Genomic DNA, 15006 nt, shown 5'->3' on the forward strand with positions numbered 1-15006 from the left:
GTTTGCAGGCTACGCCAATGTGAAACAGCAGGTACGTAAAATGTTGCAATGTCATCGAACGGCCATGTAATGCGCATGCGTGATTGCTGCAGGCTGGTTGTTTCTGGAGCGGAAGGTTTGGGCCGTTCCCTTTGGCCATTTTGTACGGTTCGGTGCACGGCCTGCTCGTTTTTATTATGGCATGAAGCCCGCAGTTGTCGGAGTAACCCAGGACGCCTGGTTCTAGTAGAAACTTTATTAGATTTGCTACTGAAGATGGCTGACGATGTGCTTGAGACACCACCTGACTCGACGTCACCTAAAGGGCCGCGCTTCCGCAACCCCGGATGCGGCTCTTGGAATTGCACACCCCTGACACGCCGCATGTTTTACCATAGTGCTTTGCTTGCTTGACTTGCTCGCGCTAGCGTCCACGGAGATTGAATGAATAAAAGTAAAAGCCGACGCGCATTGTAGCATGCCGCGGCGCATGTGGCCCTCTGGCCCTCGCTACGCGATTTTGACACACGCGAGGTCCTCTCCTAGCACGCGTCGTCGTCCTGAACGGGGGAGGAGGACGGATTCACCTTGTGCTGCATGGAGTTCAGGCACGACGGCAGTCGCGGCGTGCATTCGCTCCCATACACGCCCGTGTATATGTGTATGTATGTATGTATGTGTATGTACATGTGTGTGTGTCTTCGTGCTTTTGAAAACATGAGGCATGTCGGCAGGGGCGGGCATCCTAATGAATTCATCCCGTGGACCGACAGACGGCCTTGTTTCACATCGACTGCATCATTGGCTGCGCGAACCCGACCGGTACGGTGCACCCACGGGAGCGAGGGTGGGCCGTGAAACAGGATTGATTTACCGAACCGTGCAGTAGGGAGGGCCAGTTCGCCCGGAGTCGCGTCCGCTGACGCCAGCCGTTAATTGTACAGCTGACGAGGTCGTAGCGCTTAGGGTGCGGCCGCTGATTTTGGATTTCTGACGTGCCGTTACCGCATACGTGCTGTCATAGAAAGACGGCGCCTCTGCGTCCAGCGTTCGGGGGTTGCAGTTTGCAGGTGATATCAATCTGTGTAATGGAGGTCGCGCTGATGGTGTTGTTTTTGTCGGTGGCGTGGCATCAACAATTGTTGGCTAGTTGTGCAGGATGACACCTGCATGTTCTCCAGCATGTGTTGTGCATGTTGACTGTGTGCCATTGGAACCTCTTGGTTTGTTAAGATGGGACCGCTATTTACTCATACAAGCAGCGGATGTAACACCACACACACACACACACACATGTACAATTGTAATTGCGTGTTGATGTGGACGAGCTCTAGCCTTGGAGGTCTGGTCTTGCCCGGGACTCCGCATGCGCTGGGGCCCCATCACCGCTCTGGCCATTATCGTGCCTTTGCTGCTGCGTCTCTTCTCTCTGGGCGACTGGGTGCCTCGCTGGGGGTCCCCGCGTACGAGCCTTAGACGGAGAGCACGAATCTGTCGAACCGTAATGCTATAGCAGGTCCCTAGGAAACGTGCCAGTAGCCGCGCCAGGTCCTGGGTCAGGCCCGCAAGATATGGACCCATAAAACGTCCCAGCTCGCAAGGAGGCGCATTCAGTGCGCGTGCTCGGTATAGCTCCGCGGTGATGCGTGCCCTGTGTATCAACAACAGTCAACAAGTTCGCGAAGTTCGCGAAGGTTTGCGGGTCCACACCAGGCATTAAATGCATAACTTGGATCACTAGAGGATATTTTACCTGTAAAGCGGGCAGATCATGGGAGTGGAAGTTGGAATTTTGGATCGTTGGATTGCCTAAAACCGGTTGAGGAGTTAAGTCCGCTAAGGTCCATTGCGGTTATGGCGAACAATTTACGACATAAATCCTATGTCCTGGGACAGTGCGAATGCGAAACCTGTACAGCTGATGGGGTAATGATTTGGTTAGTCTTGTGCAGAGATACGCAAGTTGTAACACCGGTACAGCGGTACGATTCGCTGTAACGGACCGAACATGTCCACTCGCTATAATTTAATAATAATCACCAAAGCAACGGTCAACCCTGAACTGCAAGTTTCAATGAGAAAAGTAGGGAGGCCAACAGCTTCTTTTGCGAACGTACAGTACTACGTTTCGCAACGACAGAGAAACGTTCAAAAAGGGAAGTGAGTCCAGCCTGAACCTGACACAGGTCCAACTAATTTCGCTACGGTAATGGGACGCACTACGTAAATTTGCTAAGGGCTTAGTTACCTGGCACGCTTGTCAATGGGGCCGGCGTCTTTTCATGTCTCAAAGATGTCTCAACTCCTTCCAGCTCTGACCTCGTGGCAGCTGTATAGACATAAAGTGCAAACCTGAACTCCTTGAACCATCTGGGCGTCGTCGCAACGACCCCACTTCCAACCGTTGGGAACATAGAATGGTGGGGCGACTACGTCGCCTGTGGAAGCGGCTACAATGTCGGAGTGAGAGACATAACGAGGCTTCTCGTTCCACAAATGTAAATGCTTCCGCGTGGAGGGCCGCTTCTGGTTCAGGACTTCCGCAGACGCCTCCAAAACCTTGCCCAAGCACATTTGATCACGGCGTTACGAACTGCGCTTGCAACTCAGCAGCAGATATTGAATCTCAGGGTCTTATACCTTCAATGGGCGGAGAGGACCAAAACAACTTTTCGACACACGATAGTGGCCCCATGCAGGATGCGCCCCCGCTCGGCTCCAGCACCATGCGCGAGGTGCAACAGCTCAGACCCGTACAATTATCAGAGCAGCCACATGACTTAACCGTGAGGATGACCCTGCCGTTGCCCTCCATAACCGTGGATTCGCGATCGCGCCATCACAGCCCTCCGCACCGGGCAGCCAGCGCTCCGGCAAACGTCCACCACGGCATCCGGTTGTCTTCGTGTTGCGCCCCAGAGCCATCCATCACCAACGACCAGGTCAGCTCTTCATCCCTGGAATCGGGCCCGACCGTCGCCCTAATTGAAGAATGCGCAGTGGAATACGGCGTCCCTGGCTGGGAGCGCCTCCTCACTGCCCAAATTGCCGCGTGCTCCGGCATGTCAACGTCTCGCAGCCGCAGAGCTGCCCCTTACTGCAACGCAACTGTTCCCGGCGGCGGCGACGGCGGCGCTTCTTTACCTTTCTCTTCCACCGAAACTCGCCTGCCTTCCTCAGCTCAGGCCATCTTCCCATTCGGCGACGCCACGCCCACACCGCCACCTTCTGCTAACGCCGACAGCAATACACAAACCTTCTTCGTAGACAACTCCACGGTCCCAGGCTCATTTTCTCGCCCTGCCAGAACGCCTTGCAGCATGGCCGCCGCCGCCGCCACCACCGGCAGCATCCCCGCCATGCCCCCGCTATCCAACCTTGTAAAGCCTCCTCCTTCTCTTCCCGCGGCTCATTGCCGCAGCCGGCGGTCCTCATTCCGCCAAGTGGTCCTCCCGAAGGAATTAGTAAGCAAGGCAGCGGAGCAGGGCACCGACCTAAGGCTGGATTTGCGGCGGGATGTGGCGGTGGATTGCAGTCGGACGCTGGGGTGGGGGCAGTTCGGGGCAGTGTACCCGGGCACCTTTCGTGGCGAGCCCGTGGCCATAAAATCCGTCCGGCACCTGCTTCGCGACGGCTGCACTATCGACGACCTCGAAGTGTTTGTGCAGGTAATACGTGACAGTGCGCGTACGTGTAGGACAAGTGGGTCAAGTCTTCACCCCGCGGGCGCTACCCGGCAGGTCCTGACCTCCCCGGTTTTTCGGGGTACTCTAGTCATCGTCATTGTGAAACGCTCAGGTTACACCCCCACCATCGACATCCAACGGAGTCTGCCGGATCGCGGCGGCTTAAACTCATTCCTATTCAGATTGTAGGTCAACTTTGTCTGAGGCCACCGCCATCCACCGATTTGATTGATCATCATACCTTCTACTGTCGGAAGATTTGGACTGTAAAAGTCCCTTCTCCTGTCCATGTCTCACCGGCCCTGTCTGACCATGGTCGACTGACCAGATATTAGTCCATTTTGCCGCAGCCTGGGATTGAACCAGGGCCCTTTTGTTTACAAGACAAACGCTCTACCACTGAGCTACAACGGCTCTGTGAACTTTGATTACGTATAAAATATGATATATGCACCATCTACGCATACACATGCATCTTCGCCCTATGTACAACGTATGTATGTATGTACGTATGTATGTATGTATATGTTGGCTACATGCTGGTGTACATCAGCAAAGGCCTTCACGTAAAGGAAACCCGGAGGTACACAGTTGGCTGCATAAACGAATTCGTACACGCCACCTTTCCTCCCCCGTACGATCCATCCGTCATCCAGCTCTCTCCACCCTGTCTGCTCAGGAAATCACGGTGCTCAGCAGCCTGCATCACGACAACGTGGTGCGGCTCCTGGGCGGCTGCCTGCAACCTCCCGACATTTGCCTCGTGGAGGAGCTGTGCGTCACCTCCCTGGACTTGGTGCTGCACAGCGGGGTGAGACAACTCGCCGCCAAGGACCCGGGGGGCCCCCATGACGTGCCGGCTACAGCGCCACAGCCACAGCCAGTCGTAGGTACCGAAGCGCCGTCGCCGCCAGCTCCGCCGTCGCACCAGTATCGCCACCCGCAGGCAAAGTCTCCGCTGCCGCTGTTTCGCATCTTGGAGATTGCGCTGAATGTTGCATTAGGGCTGGAGTACCTGCACAGCCGCACGCCAGCTGTCGTGCACCGGGACTTGAAGCCCGCCAACATTTTGTTGGACAAGAACGGCCGCGCGAAGATCTCGGATTTTGGACTGGCTAGGTGCGGCTCGGCTGCGGGGGCCCCTGGGTTGCCGGGGCCGCTCTTTATGCCCTTTTGCATTGCATCTTTGGCTATAGCCAGTACTACCTACCTTTGGAGCTACCCGGGGTAGTGGAGCTGTGCTGCACGCCCTGGTCCTGTCCTGCTGTTGCTGCTGCTACCCGGCTGGTGATGGTGCCGCTGCAATGGATTAAAGAAGAAGGAAGAAGAAAAAGAAGAAGGCCCGGGCTCGGCCCCATGCGCGGGTCCATGCGACGGCATCGACGTTGCGGCCAGATGCATAACTGATATTAAGCTGGGCTTTCAAAACCTTTTGTTTGACGCCGCGTGGTGAAAGTCGCGTGTGATTTTGCGGGTGCAGGTGCAAGTATTCGGCCTACCTAGATACCAACCGCCCCGAAACCGGCTCGATGGCGTACATGGCGCCAGGTATGGACAGAAGGACAGTTGATTTGCGGTTTCATGTATCTGGTTAGGAATCGGTCGGTCCGGGTGCTCCCTGGTGAATGTGGAGGCCGTGTGCTCTGCAGCCGTATATCTCCCACACTGACCCACATCCCGTCGGGCTGTAAGAGGGCCCATACCGTTGGGGGGCAACGAATAAAACGAACTTGACGAACTAACGGGTGAACGAAGAAACGAATCCACAACCAGGGGCTGAAGAAACCGCGCGGGAAATTGGCCATGGTCTGGGTCGCGTCTGGGTTCTGGCCTAGGAACCCAGAAGCGCCTGGAAGGCGATGCTAAGCGTTCCTCGAAGTGGGGGATTCCCGCCTTCGCCGCCACTCCGCCGTTTCCGCCGCCCTCCTCCTCCTCCTCCCCTCCTCCCCGCCCAGAGTGCTGGGACCCGCATCTGGATGGAGGTCTCAGTGATAAGATGGACATCTTCAGCTTTGGCGTAGTCCTATGGGAGCTGGTGGTTGGTGAGCGGCCTTGGGCAGGCTGCAAAATGAGCGAGTTCGTGCACAAGGTGCGTGCGAAATGCGGGGGAGAGGGAGGAGAGAGGGGCGAAGACCAAGACCGGCATAACGGGCGTTACAAACACTACTAGGACAGACTCCCGCATGCAGTGTTGTGAGGCGCATTTCGGGGCGGTCGTATAACAGTAGAGAGGTCGTTTGTCTGTCTGTTTGTCTGTCTATTTGTCTGTCTGTCTATCTGTCTGTGTATGTTCGCAGCAAGCAGGGGTATAGGGTCGCGTTCTTGTTGCTGTCATCTCTGGCGGGAACGTCGCCAACTTCCTTTGTCAAGTCGCGCGTCGGCTTTGGTTTGCTTGCCCGCCCCGTCCCGGGCCATCACCAATCAATAAGGAGCATCGGGGAAATCGGGCTGATGCCCCGGTTGTTCCGTGCCCCGTGCCGTCATGTCATGCGGGTCGCAGGTAGTGACCCAGGGCGCCCGTCTGGAGGTACCCACAGATGACAATGTGTGCCCCTACGCGCTCCGCCGCCTCATCTCCTCGTGTACCGAGAGACACCCCTCGGAGCGGCCCACCATCCGCCACATCACCAGTGAGCTACGCCGCATGCTCCAGTACTGCCGCCGCTAGCTAGCTAGCTGGAGTGGGTCGGTCGGATGGGGCACGGGTTGAGTACCTGGTAGGATAGGATCTGCAGAGCTTTACGTTATCAAGGCCTCGGATCGTGCTGCATAAAACACGTCGGATATCATGTCGTCGGATTACGATGCCGGCGAGGGTTCTAGTACCTTGATGTGAAGCGCTGATGAATGTAAAATCGTGATTGGGTTCTCGTTCGGATCCTAATTTGGACCATGATTAGCATTCGACGGAGGACCCAGGCCGACATCGGCCTGAAAGGTCACATCTGCTAACTCTGCCAGACGTGCTGTGCCTGAGTCAAGCCGTGACCGCAGCTGGGGCCCGGAGGCAGTGGTGGTGGCAGTGGTGGTGGTGGTCCGTCAAAGCCAACGTCTTGCTGTCTGGCAAGATTGCGTGTGAGCGGTCGTCGCATGCTCCTGCGGATAGCGTAAATAGCAGGATCTTATCGGTGCATGTATGGGGACACAGCTGGTTGTGGCGGCGGGTGTTGAGCGACGCGCAGCCGCGGACCTCAGGGGGGGGAGGAGCAGGGGGGAGGAGCAGGGGAGGAGGAGCGGGGGGAGGAGAGGACGTGCACGGAGGGCTTAGGCCGGGGAGTTGTAAGGGGGCAGCATGGTCAACGGATGTATATATGTATGTGTATATGTATATGAAGCGGACATATATGATATATATTATATAATATATGTATTACATAATATATAATACATGCAGCGGAGAGCTATGTGAACCATGATCAAGTAGGGAAGGTGCGAGGTGCTCCTCAAGCACACGTCGGGATGCCCGAGCGACGCGACGCAAATCAACGCAATACAAGCATACGTAATACATAATGTGTGCCATACCAACCCCCTCGCCCAGCTGGACGGATGGATGGGATGTATAATATAACTTGGAGTGGCTTACAAGTGGCATTCTGACAGTGAACTTGATGCCGAAGAAATTAAGGGTCGCACGACATGATGATATGCGTGTGTGTTTGTGAGGCTGTACTCTGCATGGGTCGCATGATGAGGGATGATGAGTTGCATAGAGGGATGTGTATGTACGTATGTATGTGCGTATGTATGTATGTGCGTATGTATGTATGTATGTATGTATGTATGTATGTATGTATGTATGTATGTATCTATGTATGTGCGTATGTATGTACGTATGTTCATGTGTGTGTCCCCAGCTCGGGAGGTTGATGTCAGGTGTGATGGTAGTTACCCGCCCGAGTGTTCTCTTGGTCGGAATAAGGTAGGACTGGATAAGGGGGAAACGGGTGCAAGGTTGTACGGCATATGAGAAGACGTTTTCCGTACTTGTTGGACGAGTAGGTAGCACTGCCAATGCTGACGCTAGGGCGAAGAGCGGAAGACGTATTTTAATTTTTGCTTTCTGGTCGCGTTCGGGATGTGAGGAAATAATAACGGAGTGGGGGCTGCTGATTGAGGTCTATGTATGCCTGGTCGTGCACGTGATTTTCCCTTAGTAGCGTGTGCGCATATGTGTACATATATGTTTGTGTGTATATATGTCGCGCGTGACTTGCACATATCCTGACCAGGATGCGTGGGACTTGGGGTTTGCGAGGGTCTAGTAGTGTGTGGAGGGAGAGAGAAGCAGTTCAGTTTTCAGTTATATTCAGAAGGACGGATTTAATGGATTGGGATATTGTTTTGAACTACTAAGGTTTTGCGTTAAGGGTTATACTCAACCCGGAAGGGTATACCTGCTCCCTTCAGGGCTGGACCTCTGCCCGGTTATGCATTAGCGTCATGCCTGCTGCACGTCATGTATTTTAGAGGGCAAAGGGTATTTGTCATAGACTGTCGTACAGGGCCGCTGTGCAAGGTGACAATTATTAGCGAAGGTCACAGCTCAAAAAAAGGACCCACCGCACTCACTCACATGTAAAACGACGACGCAGCCTGCTGGCTGAGGGTTTGGGGTCGCTCATCTCTTGGGGACATTGTCCACGTAATGCATCGCTCCTCAAACGTTGTAAGAATTAAAATAAGGAATCATGTGACCTCCGCAGTCTTACATACCCCTCCGTCGTCCAGAATCCGCTTTCTCGCTTACTGCATGTGTGCCGTACAAAGCTCCGTACAATGATGCCGCTAGGGATTTACGATGGTGATGCCACAGATGTGATGTCCGGGAGGGTGCTTCCCTTTGTTTCTGCATTTGATTGCTGGCGCTGACAGCGCGGGGAGGTAAGATACGTGACGGATGACTTTGGGAGCTCGTTGCCCCGTGCTTTGGTGGCGCAGTGTTGCGCGGACTCGCTTTGGGCAAATTTTGTGCGGGTGTCGGGGGGAGCAAGGCTTGCATGTGCTCGTCACGGAATTGTCACGTTAGCTTTTGGGAAGGGGTCTTTTGGGGTGATCCCGCTTGCGACTGCTGGGTACGTGCGGTATGTGAACCTTTTCCAAGATCTTTGGTTGGTCAGTATACATGTTGGATTGGGGTCGGGGGGTCGCGTTACGGTGTGGAATTTTGTGGCCGGCAACGCGCAAATACTGAGACGTGTAGAGAATATGTGTAACTCGGGAGTCTGGTTCGCCTAGATGCCCCAAGTGCCGATTTTGCTCTACACCCCTGCATCTTTTGATGAGAGCTCCATTATGGATCCAGGGTACCCAGGACGTAATATTGATGATAATCACATTTCATATAACATGCCGTAAGTTTTGTGTCTCTGCGCATAACGAGTAAGCGGTTGGTACGACGCACTGCAGTAGCGTTCAGTTCGCAGGATGAGAACCTACTGGCTTGCGGAGGACGGAGGTCCAGTGAAAAGCTTACAAGCGCACCATTGCGCGATTGCGCAGGCAAGGTTTGTGAGAGTGGGACTAAACTCCATTTGTCCAACAGCGGTGGATGGCGTTCCGAGATGTTTTACATCGCGGGAATTGTCAAATTCTGACAAAAATATGATACTATAGCTCAATGCATCCTTGTGCATCAAACTTCTCCACTTTGAACTAGACCTCAGGTCTAGACCAGGCTGGTCTCTATACAATTGTGGATGTCAAGTCCATACAACGACAGAGTTATCAAACGATTAAATTTTGGTTCAGATGTTGCAAACCCTCATTCATTGGTAGCAGCGCAGCTGGGGCCTCGGTCCCGCCTGCCGCCTACAGCAACCCGGTCCCCAGGTGCAGCCACAGCACACAGAGTTATAAGCACTGGCGTTGTCCGTTATGGCTTACCAGAAGGTAATCCACGGCCCCAGCTCTACGGCTTCGGCATGCACTGTGCAATTATCGGCAATTACCCGCAGATGAGCTCCCCGCCAAGGAGCGATGCAGCGGCACTCGATCCGTATCCTATCGGGTGCCCAGCGACGACGAAAGCGACAGTGAACCTGAAGTGACCAGCGCAGCCCACGCGGACACGTTGAGCAAACCCGATGCTGTTGAGGAGCAGAGGCAACTCCTACAGCAACAGCTGCTGGCGTCTCTCGAGGCAAGTGCTTGGTTGCCCTAGTATGCCATGAGGCATCCTCCATCGCCTCAGAATCATAAAAAAACCCCTCCTCCTCCACTTCGGGCTGTTGGGTCGCTGCGCAGACCATCCAGCGTAGCAAGCAGGCGTCATGGCGTTCCCGCCTGGCGGAGGTCGAGGTGCAGTTGGCCGCGCAGTTCAGCTCGCTAGCTTCGTCTGCGCGCCGCAAGAAGGTCAGTCAGTACGCGCTCGAGATGTGGGGGCTACAGACGGGAGAATCCTAACGAGTGACGAGTGTGCACCGATGCTATATACAAACACACACACATCAGGCGGGATTTCTGAAAGAGGGAGAGGGAGAGGGAGAGGGGGACAGATAGGGGGGCGGGGAGGGAGGCGGTTGCAGGCATGCAGCTCCTGCCCGTCTGTCCCTGTGCCGGCATTCCTTCACAGATCCAATCGCACGTGATATCCGCCTACACGCCCACCTCCCGCGCAATAGCACGCCCATGCTGCGGGCCTTCGCACCAGCCGGCCACAAGCCGTTCGCCACAAGCCAACTTCTTCCACCCTGCGACTGTGCATTTACATTCTCTCGTGTCCCATACGGCCATACCGCGGTAGGAATTACACAGCCCCCCCAGGTGGTGAAATCCAACTGCAAACCTCCCAAATCTTGTTGCCCATTTCCTCCGAAACCTGCCAACCACCGTTACCGTTAGAACGACCTAGAACGCGAGGACCAGGAGCTCCTGCTGCGGCAGCGGCAGAAGCGCAATGAGGTGTTGGAGAGGGTGCAGTCAACTCACCGTACTGAGGCCACCCTACAAGAGCAGCAGGTGCGCAACAACAGCAGCACAAGGACAGCGGTAACCCAAAAATACAGCAGTGACAGGATCTGCCTGTTGGCAGCCGGCTGGAACACCAACTTGATTTTTGCATGTGGCATGTGAAACCCCCTGCCGAGGAGTCCGTCTGCGCGGCTAAGATGTGCGTGGCTTCTCATCACCTGTTGAGGGGTTGTCCTAGCTCCTCCGCCGTTCACCCCTTCTTCTCTCCTCCACCAAGGCGAAACGGAACCGGGCATCTATCTGGCAGTGGAACACGGTCATGCGGCCTGCCTCCCGTACGTGTTCGTCTGTCCGTCTGTCTGTCCATGTTGCATGCCGTCCGTGTTTTTGTGGCGTCCTCAGGGCGCCAGGGACCCGGGGATGAGCTGAGTACGGGGTCCCCCTTGTGCTCTTCGTCTTTCCCCCCTTGTGCTCTTCGTCTCATTCCCGCAATATCAACAGGTGAAGCGTTTCGTGGAGCAGCGTGAGGAGGAGCGGCGAAGGGAGGAGGAGCGGCGGCGAAGAGAGGAGGAGGAGCGGCAAAGGGAGCAGGAACGACTCGAGGCCGAGCGTGAGCGGAGGCGCAAGGAGGAGGAGGAGACAGAGCGGAAGCGCAAGGAGGTGCGTCTTGGGGTTTCCCGCGGGGTAAGAGGGGGTTTCCCTGGCCCCCTATTGCCTCAATACATGGCCTCTTAGCAGCTTTGAATTCTCCCTTCTTTCCCCCCCCTCCAAACACACACACCACGCACCGCACAAATACACACACGTTATTGCGGCCGGGTGTTACGGCCGGAGGTAGCTGACTGGGTATTTATGCAGCAGCCCGTGTTACGAAACCCTGGAAGCAGAAGAACAATGAATGTGTGGGGTAGCTGCTGACATTGGCTTCTAATGAAACTCAGGGACTGTTACAGCAGCCATCAGCTTCAGTGCAGGAGGAAGTCCGTAGCAGCACAGCACTACCGGGCTAGCACCTCTGGGCCTAGTGGGTTACAACCACCGCCATTACCACAACACCAACACCAACAACGACCACTAGAAGGGTAGATCGGCCATTTTGTTGTGAGCCATTCGTTGCAGCGAGAAAGATATATTCGGAGCTTAAATGCTTGGGGAGGGACCAGGTGCCCCTCCCCCGCCCTCCTTCGCGTGGGGCGTGGGGCGTAGTTGTGCGCGCTGTCCGCACACCACCGGGTCTTCCCCCACCCCGCAAGGCATCGCCAGTCGGACGTCGTCAGTCGTTTTCCGTGGTGCCTTTCCGCTTGCAAGCGAATCCTCATCGCAAGACGACGCTGTCACACCGTCGACTCTCCAAGCCTTCTTGCAGAGCACGTAGCCCTCAGTAGCTCACTCGGACCGCAGCCCTTAGATCAGTAGGCAGCGCCCGAGTCCGTGCGGTGGAGCGCCCGTGTAGTTAAGAGATGCGTGCAGGGGAGCCGCAGTGAGGCAGCGCGAGCGCGACATGGAGGTTGGGCATGTGCGGCTCGATGATGCGCCCCTCTGATACTCGCATTGGTAATATTGTCCCTATGAGGCCAAACACACGGTCCAGTTCAAATGCAGGTGGTATCCCTAGGTAACCCTGCCTACTAACTCGCCACATTGGTGGCCCCCCGTGTGTGTATGTATGTGTCGATGTCGTTGTGTGGTGCGTCGTCCCTCTGTTAGCGGAAACGGAGAGGGAAATGCGCTGTGTGTGTATGTATGTACGGCACATCGGCCTCAGGCTTTCGCGCCATTGCCGAACAGCAATCGTAACAGCAATGGTAACATTGTGGTGTTACCGCAGGACGACGAGCAACGGAAGCGGCGGGAAGCGGAGGCGGAGAAGCAGCGGAAGCTGGCAGAGGAGGACCGGAAGAAGAAGGAAAAGGAAGCTGCCGCAGCTGCAAAGGCCCAGAGCCACGGCGCAGGGCATCCGTGTCTTCGGGTCTCCCCCGCTGCGCAGCAGCAGGCAGCTGACCTGGCCGCCCGGCTGGCGGCCGTCGAGTCGGCTGTGCGGCCCCTGCAGTCGGACGAGTCCAGCAAGAAACAGCGCCGCGACATTGAGAAGAAGCTCACGGTGCATGTGCAGCAGATCTGCGGTACTCAGAGTCAGGTGCGGTAGGGGGTCTGGAGCGGCTGAGGGGGAAGGACCTGGTGGGGAGGTATGGGCATGTCTGCCTTGATCCTAGTTTGGCAACTGCACAAACGGCATCATGTCGCGTTCCCCCTCGTCAGTGTGACCCTCCGGACCCAGCCAACCACCCCCGGGGGCCCCGCACACGCTCCCTTGTACCTAGCCGCCATTAGTCGCTACTGCTGCCACTACCGCCACCACCATCACCATCACAACCACTACTACACCACTACCACAACCACCATCACCACCACTACTACACCACTACCACAACCACCATCACCATCACCACCACTACTACACCACTACAACAACCACCAGGATGGACGGCAGCGGGGTGCAATGTCGGCAACATTTACTTAGCCTGCCCGCCCGCCCGCGGCGCTCCCCATCGTGTTCCCCTTTACCTCCCTCGCACTCTCCCTATCCAGGCTTCCAAACTGCGGAGTTGTGCGACCATCTATCGGAAGCGTATTGCTTCGTACAGTTATCTTATATTCCCCCCCTCCCCTCTCCTCTCTCCCTCTTCCCTGACTTCCGACCGGCCTGTAGGTCCAGACCAAGTGCCAGGACGTGTACAACCAGCTGAGCGCCCTGCAGGGCACCTGGCGCTCCTTTGCGGTCCTGACGCTCTGCAACAAAATCGTCAAGCAGTACGAGCTCGTACAGGTACGTGTGTGTGCGTGAGCTGGGGGCTGGGAGGGATGAGGAAAAACGAATGGGTGGGGCGGGGGCGGGAGCTGCTGCGGAGCGGACGCAGGCCTGGGGGAGGGGCCGGGGGGAAGAGGGAGGAGGAGAGGCGGACATGCCGTCTGCAGCCGGCGTGAGGGACAGGGCCAATCCAGCCCGCCAGGCCTGGGGACGAGCACACGTCCGCTGCGGGGTACAGTGGTGGGGAAGTCTGTGCAGAGCTCTATAAGTGGGTGGGAGGAAAGTAAACTTCACACCCCCCACTCATTCGGCCGGCGGCTTTTCCTGGTGTCCTTGTGTATGTATGTGTGTGTTTCTGTGTGCCTCGGACACGTACTTTGCTACCTTGAGGCAGTAAGGGTTTGGCTTTGAATGCGTCGATCCTCTCCTCCATCCATTTCCCTTCGCCCTGCCTTATGAAGCCCCCGCCTTCTGGACCGCCCGCCGTCCCGCTGCCGTCGCCCTCTTTGCCGCCTTCGTGCAGCTGAACCACAAGGCCGCGTTCCCGCTGGCCCTGGTGATTGTCAAGGTGTCGCAAGTGGTCCCGGAGCTGCTTGAGCTGCTGCTCGCGCTCATCCAGAAGGCATGTCCGCTCGCCGTCCCCATGTCGTACGTGCACGACACCAACAAGATCAGCAACAACTCGTACTACAGGTGGGCGTGTGTTTTAGGGGAAAAGATGGAAGGGGGTGGGGTATGACGGGGGTAACGGAGGTCAAGTGCAGGTGATGGTGGGATCGTCTGGACCAGTGGTGGCGGTATTTGCAGTCGGCACGCGCTTGTGTGGGCTTTTGCCGTTTGCCGGGGCTCCCTGGGTGGTGGGGGTTAGGGGGCTGAGAAGCGCCCTTGGAGAGGCAGGTGCTGGGCTCGGACTGGCCTTGAGTGGTAAGGTTTTGCTTTTGCAGTGCGTCGCGTCCAAAAGTCTATATGTATGTGTGTATGTATGTGTGTATGTGCGAGTGTAAATGTATCCAGAGCCCATCCTTGCTGTCCAACGCATCCCAGCGGATCCGAATCCTGTGGACCTCTTGGAAAGATTAGGACTATGCCTACTGTTCTGCCGTGACACATGCGACTTCTGTTCAGTCCCCCGATCCCATCAATGTGGATGTTTTGTGTATAAATGTTTTTTTGTATGTATGTGTGTATGTATGTATGTGCGCCCAAAAGGGGGATGCGGTTTGAGGAGCAGGACGATCCTTCCACGCCGTCCGGCAAGGTGTTTGAGAGCACCGAAGAGTACACGCGGCGACTAGAGGGCCTTATGCTGCTGTACGGCGCCATCATGCAGGTACGGCAGCGGGTGTCCTGATGTTTGCATGTGCAGCTCAGTGGGCGATGGTGTGCTATGGTAATGGGCTTTTGGCAAGAACCTCGCAGCAAGGGAAAAAGGTAGTTGCTGCAGCCGCAGCAGCCTCAGGCCGGTGGCGGATGGCCGTGTGAGTGCGGAAGCGCATTGCTGTCTCTGCAAAGGCGTCTAGCCAGCCAAGCAGCAGCGGCAGCAGCAGCAGTTGTAGCAGCAGTACAGGCACCTGGCTAGGCTAGCCTGGGTAGCAGGTCCCCCAGGGTGCTGCCGCGAAG

General features: G+C 56.2%; 1 protein-coding gene across 1 annotated transcript; it reads left to right on the plus strand.

Annotated features, from left to right (window-relative positions):
- Positions 1 to 2624: 2624 nt before the first annotated feature.
- VOLCADRAFT_117059 (uncharacterized protein) lies at positions 2625 to 9828 on the plus strand (the record flags this gene model as incomplete). Its single annotated transcript, XM_002949077.1, has 8 exons — positions 2625 to 2765; positions 2901 to 3647; positions 4345 to 4476; positions 4612 to 4784; positions 5146 to 5213; positions 5621 to 5754; positions 6166 to 6295; positions 9623 to 9828. 8 exons carry the CDS (start codon positions 2625 to 2627, stop codon positions 9826 to 9828), a joined length of 1731 nt encoding a protein of 576 aa, XP_002949123.1.
- Positions 9829 to 15006: the final 5178 nt, after the last annotated feature.

This window comes from Volvox carteri (genome assembly GCF_000143455.1).
Source record: "Volvox carteri f. nagariensis unplaced genomic scaffold VOLCAscaffold_13, whole genome shotgun sequence".
Lineage (NCBI taxonomy): Eukaryota > Viridiplantae > Chlorophyta > Chlorophyceae > Chlamydomonadales > Volvocaceae > Volvox > Volvox carteri.